The following is a 15,355-nucleotide window of genomic DNA, read 5'->3' on the forward strand; positions in this document are numbered from 1 at the left end:
AGGGGTGGAGGGCGGGAAAGAAGGGAGGAGAAAAACAAGTCAGACTTCAGTTTGCAACATATATTAGATATGAAGAGGAAATGTCAAATAGCAAATAGATATAAATGTCTAAAGTTCAGATGAGAAATTAGGGCAGGAAACATCAACCTGAGTACATTCATGTATTCAAGTAAATTATATGAGACCAACTTGACTTGGAATGTGGAAAGATGAACTAAGGATCAAGCCACAGAGTGTATTAACGTTTACAGTATGGCAACTTAAGAAGTATCCATCAAAGGAGATGAGGTAAAAGGAAAACTACAAGAGTGGTGACTAGGTCAGTCAAAGCACCTATACCCAGCAGCAGAGAGCAATCACTTGTGTCAAACGCTGCTGATAGAGCAGGTGACATGAGAGGCCTGAGACCTGACCGCCAACTCTGGAAGCAGTGGTCTCAATAGGTAACCGATTTGGTGTCCAAGGAGGGGACCAGGCCTTCCCAGGAACACATCCAGGTGGGAAGGCGAAATTGAGGGCAGGGAGAGGAGGTGACTCATGCAGTGACAGCTACATTTAGACAAGTTCTTTGCGAATATTTTGCATTTTATCCTTTTTTCCTCAATAAATATACCAGGTACTTTGCCAGGTACTAGGAAAGGGTTATACATAAAACTGGTTTTGAAAACTCTCTAATAAGCCAGGCATGGTGGCTCAGGCCCATACTCCTAGCTACTTAGGAGGCTGAGATCTGAGGATCAAGATTCAAAGCCAGCACAGGCACTAAAGGACATGAGACTCTTATCTCCAATTAATCATTAGAAAACCAGAAGTGGGGCTATGGCTCAAAGGGTAGGGCGGTAGCCTTGGGCAGAAGAGCTCAGGGACAACGCCCAGGCCCAGAGTTCAAGCCCCAACACCAATTTAAAAATAAAAACTATCTAATAGTAACAATAGTCTTTAGGAAGCAGATTTGAGTGTCCAGAAGGTTCTTTGTGCTAGAGCACAGTGAAATCTAGCATCTAACCCTCTCAGAGGAGCAAGCTCTGCTGAGAGTGTCTTGGAATTCTGTTCCAAAAAGGGCCTGAATCAACTTCAAATACAGTTGCACCGATCTTCACATGGATTTGTTTATGAAAAGACACAGGCCATTGCCATTCCACAAAGCTAAAGAGAACCACAAGACTCTTATTAAAGGCCAGCCTGCTCCTTTCTGAGGAACAAAGCCTGCTCCTTTGGAGAACAAAGGTGGATTTTCAGGATTCTTTCATAGCTTCCCATTTCCCTCAACGTTAGTCTTTACAACAGCCTGGGTCATTTCAGTGTCTTGGCACCTGTGATTTCCAGCACTTGGATCTTTTCCCACCACTCGCTCTGTTTCAATCCCAAGGGCCTCACTGCTTCATTCTTTCCAACTCAGAATCCTGCTGAGGCTGTGCCCACAACTGGACAGTTCTTCCTTCAGGCGTAGCATAGGACTCTCCCTTACATCTTCAGGGCATGAGTGTGTGTATCTGTGTCTCTGTGCGTTATTGCTTGGGGTCAGACCCAGGGCTTGCATGCTAGGCAAGCGCACTAACAAAGAGCTATAGTGCCAGTCCTTCAAACGTCTCCTTGAAAAAGTGAGACTTTTTTTCGGTCGGCTGTGAGGCTTGAACTCTAGGCCTAGATGCTGTCCCTGAGCTCTACCTCTTGAGCTACAGCACCACTTCCGGATTTTCTAGTGGTTCATTGGAGATATGAGTCTCACAGTCTTCAGTGCCCAGGCTGGCTCTGAACAGGATCCTCCGATCTCAGGCTCCTGAGTAGGTAGGACTTTAAGCATGAGCCACTGCACCCAGCTGAAAAGGTGAGACATTTTTAAGCCAATCTATCTAAAACTACAAGGGTGTCCCCTGCCTCCTCCCTTTCCTATTTCTTCTTGCTTTCCTTCTCCTCTCCCTTTTTGGTGGCCTGGAGTCTAAACTCAGGGCCTCTCTTACTTGTTTAGGATGGTACTCTACCTCTTAAGCCAGGCTTCCAGCCCTGCTTTTGGCTGATTAGTTGGAGTCTAGCAAACTTTTCTGCTTGGGCTAGTTCTTGAACCATGATTCCTCAGATCTCAGCTTACTGAATAGCTGGGACGGTAGACATAAGCCACTGCACCCAGCTGGTCTAGTAACAGCTGATACGTCTGACAAGGCTATATATTCTGCTTCTGTCATCTTTAATGACATTAGCATGTCTACAGTCACACAATTCCGTGGCTTATTCTAGTGTTTTCTGCCATCTGGTGTTCCCAGTGGCCACTGGGTGAGGCAGTTCTCTTCTCCACCCTCCTCCTTGCACTGGGCATGTAGGATTTTCCTTGGTGACAGCTCCCTCTAGGCCAGTTACACCCAATTATTATAAATATATTATTCTTCCTTCCCTCCCCATGCTTTACCCAATTATCAACGAAATGTTTAGAAAATTCTATATTGCTATGACATTAAAGCATGAGCAGAAGAGTTTGAAGCCACAAAGAGACAAGACGGAGCCAGAGAGCCAGAGGATCCAGGAGGCCACCCTACAAGGAAGCCAAAGGAGAAGACGCAAGCAGCAGAGGAGGGTCTTATCTAGGTGCATGCGCAGTGCATGGCTAAGTGAATCCCCGACACCATCACCCCTTCCAGCATGGAGGATTCCCAACAGCAAGTGCCCATTTCGCTGCCTCCATTGAAGCAATAATGCTGGGGGAGGCAGCTGAAGAGCTTAATGCCTCCCCCACTGGACAGTGTATCTCTGGAGGTCAGGGAACAGTGCCAGAACATTAGTGGTTCCCAGAAAGCCCTCAGAGGCTTGCAGGTCAGGAAGCCTCATCTAGGAATAGAATCCTTTCATGAAAGACTCTGCCTAAGCCTCATAGAAAACTTGGCAACATTTTCATAAACAGATGCAGAAGCATCGAAAACTCAGTTGATGGCATAAGCTATAAATGCCAGTAGAAAAATACATCTGAAGGCCAGAAAAAGGGACGGCCTGGGGCTGTGTCCTTTTGTCTTTGGTGGCCTGGCCTCTCAGTGCTCCACTTGTAACACCTGTAAAATAGAAGAGTACAACTTCTCCCTGGCCCCAACACACCCAGGATTATACACCACTAAGGATAGTGCTGAGTCTGAGCTCCAGTCTGGCCAAGAGTAATACTGTAAAGTTACATGGGCTAAGACTCGCTTTCAGGTTTCCAAACCAAGGATCCCAAACAATTTACACACATTTCCTCACTGCCCACTCACCGCATTTAGAGACTGCCTATGGTACCAGGAGAGCCCCAGTCTCTTTAACTCAACCTAAAGGGGTTTTTCAGTTTGGTGGCCTTTCACTAGCATCTTTTACATCCATTTCCTGGCCCTTGGACTCTACTGAGCTCCTTACCGTTCCCTCACTTCTAAAGCTATCACTTTGAGAGTACCTTCCTTCACCGACCTGATGGTTGCTCAACCTTCATGGGGGGGGGGTTACCCCCTCCATGACCTCACCCCCTTCCCTGAGTCAACAGACTCATGGCTGGCCAGGTGCTACACATGCACGCATGTCTTCGTACTAACCCCCTGCTCTCTGTCCCCCATCACCAGCCCTCTGGACGTGTTTAATAAAACACGCTTTGTTACCAAGCAGCTCTGCTAGTTGTAGACACATCTGTCTCTCATACTAGACTGGAAGATGTCATATCTTGCTTATGGTAACCTTAGAATGCTACCTAACCCAAAGTTCCTGGCCTGTGAGCATATGTTTGTGCCTGGTGGCATATGGAGGAAATGGCACAGCCGATAGCAAGAAGCCTAGACGGCCTCTGTGGCTTTGGGCAACTGACTTGTTGCTGCACACATCTTTAAACTGAAGATAATTACAGCTGCTACTTATCAGATGGTTAAGAAGATTCCGTATATGTCAAGTATTTGGCCTGGCACCTACAAAGTATTCAGGAACTATAAGCTGCTATAATTAGGAAAAAGGAAGTGGAACAAGAGGAGCTTTCTTAAGAAAGATCAGAACCTATAATATCCTCTTTCTGCATGGAAAGCAAACAAACCCTGAAACTGTCTGAGGTCCAGATTTTTGCATAGGACCTGCCAGTGAGATATCTGGATGTTAAGGCTCGGGGTTCAAGGGCTCTAGGCTTGTCCTCTCTCCTGTAGGTTTCCTGAACTTCCTTATGCTAGGACCAGTCTTGAGAAGCTGGCCCAAGGATAAAGAGGCAGATTCAAGGCCCTGGACAGAGTATGGGAAGCCCCCATGCCAGGGTGGTACTTCAGTTGGGGGAGCCCTTCTGATTATTATGGTGGCCTACATCCAAGCCCAGTCCTCTGCCAGCCAGGCACCTTCCTCATTACCAGAGACCCTGTTCTCTGGGGTGTAGGCATCCCTTGTGGTCTGAAGGAAGCTCAAGTATCCAGCATCCTGACCCCTTGGGCCCTTGGACTCTAAACACTTACTTGATTGACAGACCAGAAGAAAAAAAAATTTAAACCCGACGCTCTGCTCCAATATAAAATCCTAAACTACCCTTGGCACCTTGGAATCATGCGACCTAATTTTATTCACTAAAGTACTTAATTTCACACATTTCTTTTTTCATTAAGCATTTCTACAGCTCAACCCCATGAGTCCATGTTACTTTTACTTATGGCCTTGGAATAATTTAAATTAGGTTGGGTGAGTTAACATTTAAATCTAGGAAAGCTGAGGACATTTGAGCATGGAGGAAGTGATTTGTAATGCCCAATGAGGTGCCACTTTACCCATCAGAGAAGACAATTTTCTGTAAATAATTTGCATTACAGATCCAGAGCTTTTAGGGCTTGAAGTTACTCCAGAACCTCAATTCATTCATTTTTACATGTATAAACTTGGAGCTTCACCTCAAATCAAGGGACCCAAAGTCATGCTGCCAGCAAGTGGCCCAGGGTTTTCTGAATAAAAGCTAATTACCCTAAGTGAAAGCCAGTGGTCCATCCAAAGCCTAGCTAAAAGAAATTCCACGAAGACATTAGGAGTTTTCATGTGAAGGAAGAAGAAAGCAACAAACATATTTGTTTTCTAGCCTGTAATGGTTTCTCTAATAACACTTCCAAAACATTTATTTGCATAGGAATAGATGAAAGTATATTTCGGCATTAAGAAATGTATGAGTTTGCTAAATTATCACACCAATTTCCTAGGGAAAAGTGGTTTTCCTAGGGGAAAATATAAAAAGGCATGAGCTGGGGGAGGGGAAGTCTTATGAATATATCCACAGTGGCTTTGGCTAGTTCCTGTCACAGAAACTCCAATTCGATCCTCCACAAACAGAAACATGACTCTTCTCTAAACAACTGCTCCCAAAATTGCTTTTTGCCTTGGAAAGACATTTCAATTCCTTTTATTTGAAGGGGAAACACTGATCAAAACAGTCTCTGGGAGGGTCCCAGAAAAGTACCAGAAATCAGCTCATGGCTCTCAGCTGCCCAGAGGTGAGACTGTGCCCAAGTGTGCCAAGCTCAGGACACAGCAGAGCCCCCATCACTGTCTGCCTGCTCTCAGTATCATCCCTCACTCGAAGCTTTTTTCAGCAAGGGGATCCTCAAAATCGATTACATGTGCTTGAGTTTGCGGTTTAGGGAAAAGAAACTGTTTAGGGGGCCTATTGGAGACCTATTGGGCTATTTCTGTACAAAGTGTACAAGGCATAGAGAAGATCACTAAGTTGCACGGTTTAGCTCTGCAGTTGGCCTTTTCTTGGGGCTCTAAGGAATAGACTGCAGGTCTCTGAAGAGGGAAGTGAATGGGATGTGACCCACGCTTCATGGGGGAAGAAAATGAAACTGAGAACTGAAAGGGGCAGGGTGAATTTGAGTCAGAATTATGAGAACCCCTGGTGACAACTGGAGAAGTTGTGGGGGCCAGAGGGAGTCCTGGGCAGTGTAGTGGGGAGCAAAATGAAGGTGGGAGGGTAATTAGGTTCAGATATCTGGTATTTCTGGCATCTGCAGAGCATTTCACTGACTTTAACTCTCTTGAAACAAAAGCTTGGAAGCTTTGAGGGGGTGACACAATAGTTATATATTCACCTGTGAGAGACATAGGGGGGGACAGTGACACCGTAGTTATATATTCACTTGTGAGAGACAGAAGGGGGGGGTGACACCGTAGTTATATATTCACCTGTGAGAGACATAAGATAGTTCAGTATTAGGCATTGCAGGTCTCAAAAGACAAACAGCAAAATATTAGCCCATGCGAAGGCACTAGTACCATTTTGTTTGTGTACTTCCATGCTGTTTAGTACTTGACAACGAGAGAATGTATTTAAAACCCATTATTTAAAAAAGAAATCTAGCTGGGCACTGATACTAATGCTGGTAATCTCTGCTACCCACAAGGCTTGAGACCTGGAAGCTCACAATTCAAAGGCAGCTAAGTCAGAAAAGTGCCCGAGACTCCCATCTCCAATGAACTAGGGAAAAAAAAAAAAAAGTCAGGCCTAAAGGTATGGGTCAAATGACAGAACACCAGCTGTGAGTAAGCAGGCCCAAGTGAGAGAGCATAAGATCCTAAACTCAACTCCCAGTACCATCAAGAAACAAAGAAAATTTAATAACCCCCAAATAAAGCTCATTGAAAAAAAATGGAAAAGGGGGGGGGGGGGGGAATGGGAAAATTGGCCCCGGGACTTCCTGCAGCCAGTGTTACATTAAGTATATTTGGGAGGCGGGGAGCATGGTCTAATGGTAGAGTGCTTGTATGAAGTCCTGGGTTGGGTTCCTCAGGACTCACAGAGTCAGAAAAAGCCAGAAGTGGTGCGGTGGCTCAAAGTGGTAGAGCCCTAACCTTGAGAAAGCCCAAGGACACAGTGCCCAGGCCCTGAGTTCAAGCCCCAGGATTGGCAAAAATAATAATAACAATAAAATAAGTATATTTAATGTATCACCTGAATGGCTCCTTGAGGCATTAAATGCCAGAAACCATACTTCTCCCCCCCCTCCATACCCCCCAAAAGAAAGCATCAACCAAAGGGTGACACAGCCGGGTCACCTTCCCTCCAGAGGGGTCTCTGTGACATTTGACCTCCAGTGGTCAAAAACGCGGGGAAAGTTCTGGAAAACCCTCAAGGAACCACCCAAGGGCCGGACGTGGAGCTGTGTGGCTCCAGGGGTAGAGCGCCGGACAGCTCGGGCACCGGCGCCCAGGCCCTGGGTTCGAGTCCCACCACCCCCCCACCCCCGCCCCACCCGAGGCGACTGAAACCCGGGCGCCCCGCTCCTGTCACGCAGGCATGATCTGGTCCGAGTGCAAGGAGATCTGGGCGGAGGGCCCGCGGGAGTACGCGCTGCACCTGTGGAACCTGCTGGACTTCGGCATGCTGTCCGTCTTCGTGGCCTCCTTCACGGCGCGCTTCATGGCCTTCCTCAAGGCCAGCGAGGCCCAGCTCTACGTGGACCGGCACGTGCCGCACGCCTCGCTGCGCAACGCCTCGCTTCCGCCGGAAGTGGCCTACTTCACCTACGGTGAGTTGGGAGCGGAGCAGCGCGCGGCTGGCCTGCCGGGGCTGAGTCAGGGCTTGGCTTAGCGCACTTCCGCCGGAAGTGGCCTACTGCGCATACGGAGCTGGGAACAGCCCGTGTCTGGCCTAGGCCTAGTCACCGCTCACCTGGCTTCCGCCGGAAGTGGCCTACTTCACCTACGGTGAGTTGGGAGCGGAGCAGCACGCAGCTGGGCCTGCCGGGGCCTCGGCTGAGTCACGGCTTGGCTTAGTGCACTTCCGCCGGAAGTGGCCTACCGCGCTTATGGAGCTGGGACCAGCGCGTGTCTGGCCGAGGCCGAGTCACCGCTCGCCTGGCTTCCGCCGGAAGTGGCTTATTCCGCTGCCCCGGGGCCCGCTGGGAAGGTGACGGTGACGTGGTTGGGCTCGAGGCCTGAGTCCCGCTGGCTCGTTGGTAAGATCACGGTTCGAAGCCAACCCCGGGCAGAAAGGCCCACGAGACTCCAACCAACCACCAAGAAGCCGGAAGTGCTGTCTCTGAATGAAAAGGCCTAGGGAACAGTTGAAAGCCGTGAGTTCGAATCCCAGCAATGCAGAAATCTTCCTGTGTTAGCAAAGAATGGGGGTTTTCCCGCGTTGGGGGTTGGGGGGAGAGGATTGTTGGGGTTTTTTTGTGTTGTTTTTGTTTTTAAGAAACTTCTTTTTCTAATGTGAATCCAGTACTAAAGGTATATAAATTCCAAAAAGTATTTTTTTTCTTTCCTATTGAAGCCCCCTTGCTTTATTATTATTTATTAATTATTATTATTATTGCAAAGAGAAAGCCTGCATTTATGGTTTCCAAGTTCTTTTCTCCTGGGGAGACAGATTCTTTAAAGTCGCTCAAATCACATGGCTGTACCAACTCAGGTAATAAAATGGAGACTTTGGGAATCGTTCAAAAAATAAAAATAAAAGGTAAAACAGCCTTTTACTGAGGACTTACACCGTCCCAGCAGCCGTGCAGACATTTTATACACATAAACTCTGATCCTCACAACAGCGCTGCAAAATTGGTCGTTTTCGTTTCTATTTCACAGCCGAAGAATACCGTTTTTCATGGCAGGGCTTAGCAATAGTACCAGAAATACAAGATTGCTTTCTGTAGCAGAACATCCTGGCCTGAACTGAACAGAGCCTGGATTCAAAGCTCAATTTAGTAGTTTACATCTTGTTTACCTAACCTTTAGGGATCACCATTTTCTCCTGTGTAACACAACGATAGTATGCTAAAAGTTTTTTTTAAACAAACTAGTGTTTTGCTTTATGCTCTGAAAATATTAAGTGATCATTAAAGTATAATAATCATCAATACTACTGCTTAGGTAATATTCTTGCTCAGACACACAGCTTCTTGTAGGAAAAGAGGAAAGAAATGAAACACTTTTTTTTTAACTGGAAAAAGAAAAGTAGCTGGTGGCTCACGAGCCTATAATCCTCGTTACTTTGGAGGCTGAGTTCTGAGGATCACCATTCAAAGCCAACCCAGGAAGGAAAGTGTGTGAGACTCTTATCTCCAAGTAACCACCAGAAAACCAGAAGTGTGCTGTGGCTCAAAGTAGTAGAGCACTATAGTGCCTTGAGCAAAAAATGCTCAGGGACAACACCCAGACCCCGAGTTCAAGCCCCACAACTGACAAAAATAGTGTTCATTAATAGCAGCTACTGTGAATGTCAAATGTCCCTGTCAGATGAAACCAGATAGATCTCGTAATTACGGAATGTTTTGGTCAAGTAGAGCAATATCCGTAGACAACTTGACTATGAAATGCAAAATTTTAAATATAGATTATGTTCCCTGCAAATTCTGGCACCCCTCTGAGAAAGGGAGAGAGCCAGGCAGTATTACAAACGCAACTACTCCCCATTCTCCCTTACCATGTGTTGGTTTAACATGTTCAGACTTCTCTTCAAGCAAATTGAGCTCATGGCTCCACCCCTACCTCCTTTGCTGCCCAGGGAACATCAAGCAAAGAAGAATGGCACTGCTCTTGATGTCAAAATTGTCCACCTGAGACTTCGATTCCTTCGTGAATTGTATTAAGTCTCTTTTCGCCCAGAGTATTGCTTTTGTGGTTCACCCTTTGCCCTTGGAAATCTTTTGGAACTCGATTTCTTTTATTTTTGCTTACGTGGACCAGTTGTGGAGGACGAGTGCCCTCTTGTGGACAAGCATTGCAGCAACAAATAGACGAGACTCCACAATTATCCTACTTGTGAAAGGATGTTTCTCAGCTGGGCGTGGTGGCTCACTCCTATGATCCTAGCTACTCAGGAGGCTAAGATCTGAGGATCGAGGTTCAAAGCCATCCTGGGCACTAAAGAACGTGAGACTCTTGTCTCCAATTAATCCCTAGAAAATGGCAAGTGAGGCTGTGGCTTCAGGGTTTGGGCAGTAGCCTTGAGCTGAAGAGCTCAGGGACAGCACCGAGGTCTACAGTTCGAGCCCCATGACCTACAAAAAAAAAAAATGTTTCTTGTGACCACAGCTCAGAGATGAAGTTGCTTTTGTCTCCATCACTCCAATGCTATCTGTGTCTACCCATCACCAGCCCACATGAGCTAGTCCAAGAAGAAATATTTCCTACTTGAAGTCCTGACTTGGTCACCAGGATGGGACAAACAGATCAATCAATCATGAGTAGATTATGGGAGTAGCTTTTAGTATTACAGCCGAGGTTGAAGATGAAAGATAAGGTGGCAAGAGTGTTATTCAAATGTGTTATTTATCCATACAGGGTGACAGACCTATTAGAAAAGACATAATTTGTTCTCCTTACTTGCCTTTCTAGGGCTTCTGAGTTATGGCCTTGATGAGAATGTAGAATCCATAATGTTGTTCTCGTTCAAAATGTAATTTCAAATGCCCTACCTGAAATTTTGTGGTCTGGCTTCTCTTACTAAAGGTTTCCCTACTGCTCTCTGTTGTTATAATTATTTAGCAGAGTCCAGCTTTGCCAATAAAGTATAAATTCCTTCCTTCCCTCATCTCCCTTGGGGGTTGCAAGAATTTCTACGTAATACCCTTTCTATTTGCACTTACTGAGCTCTGAAAAGGACCCCATACCCCCAATCCAATCTATAAAATGGCAATAATAATATCTACTCTACAGGGCTGTTGTGAAAATTACAGCTAATGTAAGAGTAAGAACTAATTTAGGTTTCTCAGTGTTTCTCAATTTAAGTTTCACTTAGCATTTCTCAACGGGAACACTGTTGCCTTTTTTTTCCCTCTCCTTTTCCAGAAACAGGGCTGATTAGAGCATTTCCCCCAAACACTAAACACACACACACACGCTTCTCCCAGAAAGGAGGTGTTATCCTCACTGAAGACTCCATCTGTACCCCGACACAGAGCAGGCAGCTGATTTGTGATGGGAACAGCCTTGTGCTCCTTTTGGATTGCAACGGGAATGCTTTATGGGTCTGTTCTGACCTTGGCAGTCAGTCACTGGTCACCATAAGCTGAGTTAGCCCAGCTTGGGATCATTCTCAAGATGCTTGCAACCTGGAAAAGAACAGTCCTGACAGCCCTGCCTGACTGGTCACGGCTTGTGTGGCCTGGGCTCCATGAAGGAAGAGCAAATTTCTCATCCCACACTTTCTGTTCTCTAGGTGATTCCTGCCCTGCTATGAGCTCATTTGTTCTGATGAGTGGCTTAAGAGTCGTGTTACCAGCATTGATTGGAACCTGCTGGGTGCCAGACTCAGGGCTCGGCAAGAGGCATATGGGATTTCATGCCACCCTCACCACACACACACCTGTAAGACTGATGATACTGACATACAGATGAATAGAATGAAGCTCAAGATGGCTAGTGACAGTAGTCATGACAGGTGTGTCCAGGGAACAGAGATCCTGACCAGCCTGTAGGAGTCATGGAAGACTTCCAAGCAGTCTTAGAGAAGACTGTGAACCAGTCAGACCTTGCATGGAGGGGAACATGTTCCAGAGAGATGAGCTAGAATATCTCAAGAGCATGGCACCGTCTGGGTGTTGAGATTGGCCTAAGAAAAAGACCAAGTCTCCAACCTATGGTTGGAGACCACAAAAGATGGATGGTTCGACTGGCTCATCTTCTCGAATGTTCTCTGACCCCGAGTGAGTGACCCCAGCTTGTTTTCTTTCAGCCAGGGACAAGTGGTGGCCTTCGGACCCTCAGATCATATCCGAAGGGCTGTACGCGATCGCCGTGGTCCTGAGCTTCTCGCGCATCGCCTACATCCTGCCAGCCAACGAGAGCTTTGGGCCCCTGCAGATCTCCTTGGGGAGAACCGTGAAAGACATCTTCAAGTTCATGGTCATCTTCATCATGGTGTTCGTGGCCTTCATGATTGGGATGTTCAACCTGTACTCTTACTACCGAGGGGCCAAGTACAACCCAGCATTTACAACGTGAGTACCCCGGGGCTTGGCTCACTGCCCTTCCTCCCCCCCCCCCCCCCGCCCCACCACCCCACACTTGTCTCTTTTGCATTTCTCAAGGCTAAAGGCTACTTCACTCAGGGATGGCTTAGAGTTCAGGCTCCGATGTTAGAAGCACAAAAAAATACAGGTTAAATCCTCCCTTTCCCACTGACACGCCAGTGGGCATTGTGGGTGTGTCCTTTGAGCCTTTATCTTCTCACCATTAAAACGGGGCACCAAAAATGCCTGCTCCTGGGGATAGGCCTAACGACCCAGTGAGCTGGTAGAAGTCACAGTAAAATCTTAATAAAGGGAAGGAATTATTGTTGATAGCAGCAGAACTTACCGTTTTTTTTTTTTACTATTCTTATCTTCTTATTGTTGTGGTGGTTATTATTATTGTCTTATCTTGCCAAGGAAATAGAACCCTGGGCAAAATTTGCATTCCAATAACTCTATTAGATCCAGGAGATTTGCTACAAGGAAAGGAAGACTGGAGGGAAAGCCAAGGAAGCAAAGGAGAAGGGGTCACTCTGTGGCATGAAGGGAGATATGGGAAATGCGTTCTTCCCTGGCCACCATGTGTCAAATCATACAACCTGGGCCTGACAGACCCCTCTGAGGAGAATGTACGGAACATCCCATCTCAGGAGCATAACCCATCAGGAGGTGAAATAGAGGGCTTATCTGTCCGATTGCTCCCATCTGCTGTCTCTCATGAGTGAGGCTCATGGACTCTCCTACATTTCCTAGGTGGGCCTTTGGAAGACATTTCCATTACTATGGAAGATGAGTGGACACAGGGTACAGGACAGGAGCTTTTAGCGCCTGGCTGGACTACATGGGAACAGAGACCTCCCACTATATTCATCAGTTCCCTTATGGATATAGGAGGTCATTTATGCCTGAACAGGGTGTGTGCAGACGTAGTCCTTCTCACCAATTCCAGAACTTCTCCTAAGCTACATCAAGCTCGTGAAAGGAGAAATCAGGTCTCCCATCACAAGCACAGCTGGGACTAACAAGGATATGTCTCCTTTGACATTTGTCCCCAGAAAGCCCCGAGGGGCCTGACATTTAAGTTTTCTAGCCATTAGAAACAGTTCTGAAAGTTAGGTGCTAGTGACTCACACCCGTAACCCTACCTACTTGAGAGACTGAGATCTGCAGGATCCCAAGTTCAAGGCCAGAGTGAGCAGAAGAGTTTTACTGGACTCTGTCTCCTCAATAACCAGCAAAAGTAGCACTAGAGGTGTGCCTTAAGTAGTAGAACACCAGCCTAGCATGCATAAGGCCCTGAGATCAAACCTAAAGAGAGAGAGAGAGAGAGAGAGGGAGTGTGTGTGTGTGTGTGTGTGTGTGCTGGAAACTGGTGGCTCATGCCTGTCATCCTAGCTACTCAAGAGGCCGAAATCTGAGGATCGCAGTTCAAATCCAGCCCAGGCAGGAAAGTCCATGAGACTCTTATCTCCAATTAATCTAGAAAAAGCCTAAAGTGGCACTGTGGCTCAAGTGGTAGAGCACTAGCTTTGAGCAAAAAGGAGTTCAGGGACAGTGCCCAAACCCACATTTTAAGTCCCAGGACTGGCAAAGAGAGAGAGAGGCAGGGGGAAGGAAAGAAAGAATAGAAGAAGAGAGAGGAAGGAAGGAAGGAAGGGAGGGAGGGAGGGAGGGAGGGAGGGAGGGAGGGAGGGAGGGAGGGAGGGGAGAAAAGGAGAGAGGGGGAAGGAAGGTAAGAAGGGGGAGAGAGGAAGGGAATGAGGCAGAGGAGTAGGGAAGGAAAGGGGGAAGGAGGAAGGAAGGAAGGAGAAAGTAGGGAAGGGAGGAAAGAGAAAAAGGGAAAGGGGAAAGGAGAAGAATAGAAAGGAGGGAGGGAGGGAAATGGCTCTGCCTGCCTTCCCTGGCCCTGCTTCTGGATCATTCATCCCCGAGGGACAATACTGCTCAGCTCAGAACCATGACCCACACTGTGCCAAGACAGAATGAATCCCAGAAGCTTTGGGACTTTCTGCACAATGAAGCAGCAGCCTGTCTGTCCCCAGAGAGCAGGCAGGCATCAGGCCCAGGGGTGAGAAAGGGTGCTGGTGGAAGTGCCGCAGGTGGTACTGGAGTAAGTGAGCTTTCAGCCTGAGCTCTCGTTTACACATGTAGTCTTGAACACGTGCCTCGAATCCCCCAGTGTGAAGAGCATGTGTGCTGAGAGGGAGGGCCGACCTTGCAGACTGTGTGGTGCCATCCATTTGAGGATAATGACCTACAACCCATGCCTGGCTTGTCATAAGCCATCAGTAAGTTCAAGTAGTGATCACGGGGATGACAGGTAAACTGCAACCTGGGCACTGATTTTGTACCAGAGGACCCAGGCTGAGCACATTATTAAATCTGTGGGAAGAATTCATACCAGCCTAGTCATAGACTGCCTAGAGAAAGGAACAGCCTCCACTTACCCAGAAGCTCGGTGGGTACTGGAAGAGAGCCAAACTCTTCTGCTCAGCATGTGTAGTGCTGTGACTGGACATGGAAAAGATATCAGACCAGGAACCAGGCAGCCAGGTCAGCAATAGACTGATCAGCGGAGATCCTGGGCTTCCATGTCACCTCTACACAGGCAGGGTCATGCCTTAGAGTAGGGCTGGCCTGGCCCGGTTAAGCTATAGTGAGACTAGAATGGCCTGGATCAGGGCCTCTGGGTTAGGAAGTCCAGGGGCAAGGGAAGACCAGACTGAACCCCTGGGCACCAAGTGCCAGGCACCCACCAAGAATTTCTCTACATGCAAGATCCAAGCACAGGCGGCCCCGGATGAGGAAGCACACTGGAGAGGGGTTTTCTGCCTTGGCAGTTCCAGAATGGGGATATGTAGCTGTAAACAGGATTGGATTGAACAAAGAGAAGTCAGTAGAGCGATGAAGTGGAAAGAGGAAAGAATGGATTTTTGTAAATGTCATCTTTTACCTTTTGACTGCTCCCTGAAGCGTGCCACCCCAAATGAGACTCGTGTCTTCAGGGGCGGGAGGTGGCAGGGAGGGAGGGCTAGGCTTTTGCTGAGTGCTTCACAGTGAAGGCCATCCATGCCTCTCAGGTGCAGGCTGCCTCCAGGGTCTCCCAGCTGAGTCTCGGCCCCGCCCACACCTTGTGTGTGGAAGGGGTGGACAAGGCTCCTCCGATCTGTTTCGAATGGACTCCAGGTTCCATCCTAGGCAGGGGCTGGTGGCTGGCTTGTCATCCTAGCTACTCAGGAGGCTGGGATCTGAGGTTTGCAGTGAGGAGCCAGCCCAGGCAGGAAACCTCTGCAAAACTCTTACTCCAACCAGCACCAGTGCCCAGGGCAGCTCAACAAAAGCCAGCCTACATGATTCCCACCAAGTGATAGCTCCAGCCTATAGCAGAGCAGCATGGCAGACATAGAGACAAAGGAAAAACAAAGAACGGTCCTCTGTGGGCTTCAGCC

General features: G+C 47.6%; 1 protein-coding gene and 1 long non-coding RNA gene across 3 annotated transcripts in view; one reads left to right on the top strand and one right to left on the bottom strand.

The window, feature by feature from the left end:
* Positions 1 to 7,446, bottom strand: part of LOC150041830 (uncharacterized) — a 64,006-nt gene extending 56,560 nt beyond the window's left edge. The window contains exon 1 of the long non-coding RNA XR_016533697.1: positions 7,313 to 7,446. This is a non-coding gene — a long non-coding RNA (uncharacterized LOC150041830). The remainder of the gene's footprint in view (positions 1 to 7,312) is intronic.
* Trpc7 (transient receptor potential cation channel subfamily C member 7) overlaps positions 1 to 15,355 on the top strand; it is a 109,148-nt gene that overhangs the window by 73,727 nt on the left and 20,066 nt on the right. For both annotated transcript variants that reach the window (XM_090325393.1, XM_090325394.1), the window contains 2 exons: positions 7,251 to 7,484; positions 11,630 to 11,894. In XM_090325393.1, the coding sequence (XP_090181519.1) occupies positions 7,251 to 7,484; positions 11,630 to 11,894 (499 nt within the window). The remainder of the gene's footprint in view (positions 1 to 7,250; positions 7,485 to 11,629; positions 11,895 to 15,355) is intronic.

This window comes from Megascapheus bottae, chromosome 38, assembly GCF_031878675.1.
Source record: "Megascapheus bottae isolate mThoBot1 chromosome 38, mThoBot2.hap1, whole genome shotgun sequence".
In the NCBI taxonomy this organism is placed as follows: Eukaryota; Metazoa; Chordata; class Mammalia; order Rodentia; family Geomyidae; genus Megascapheus; species Megascapheus bottae.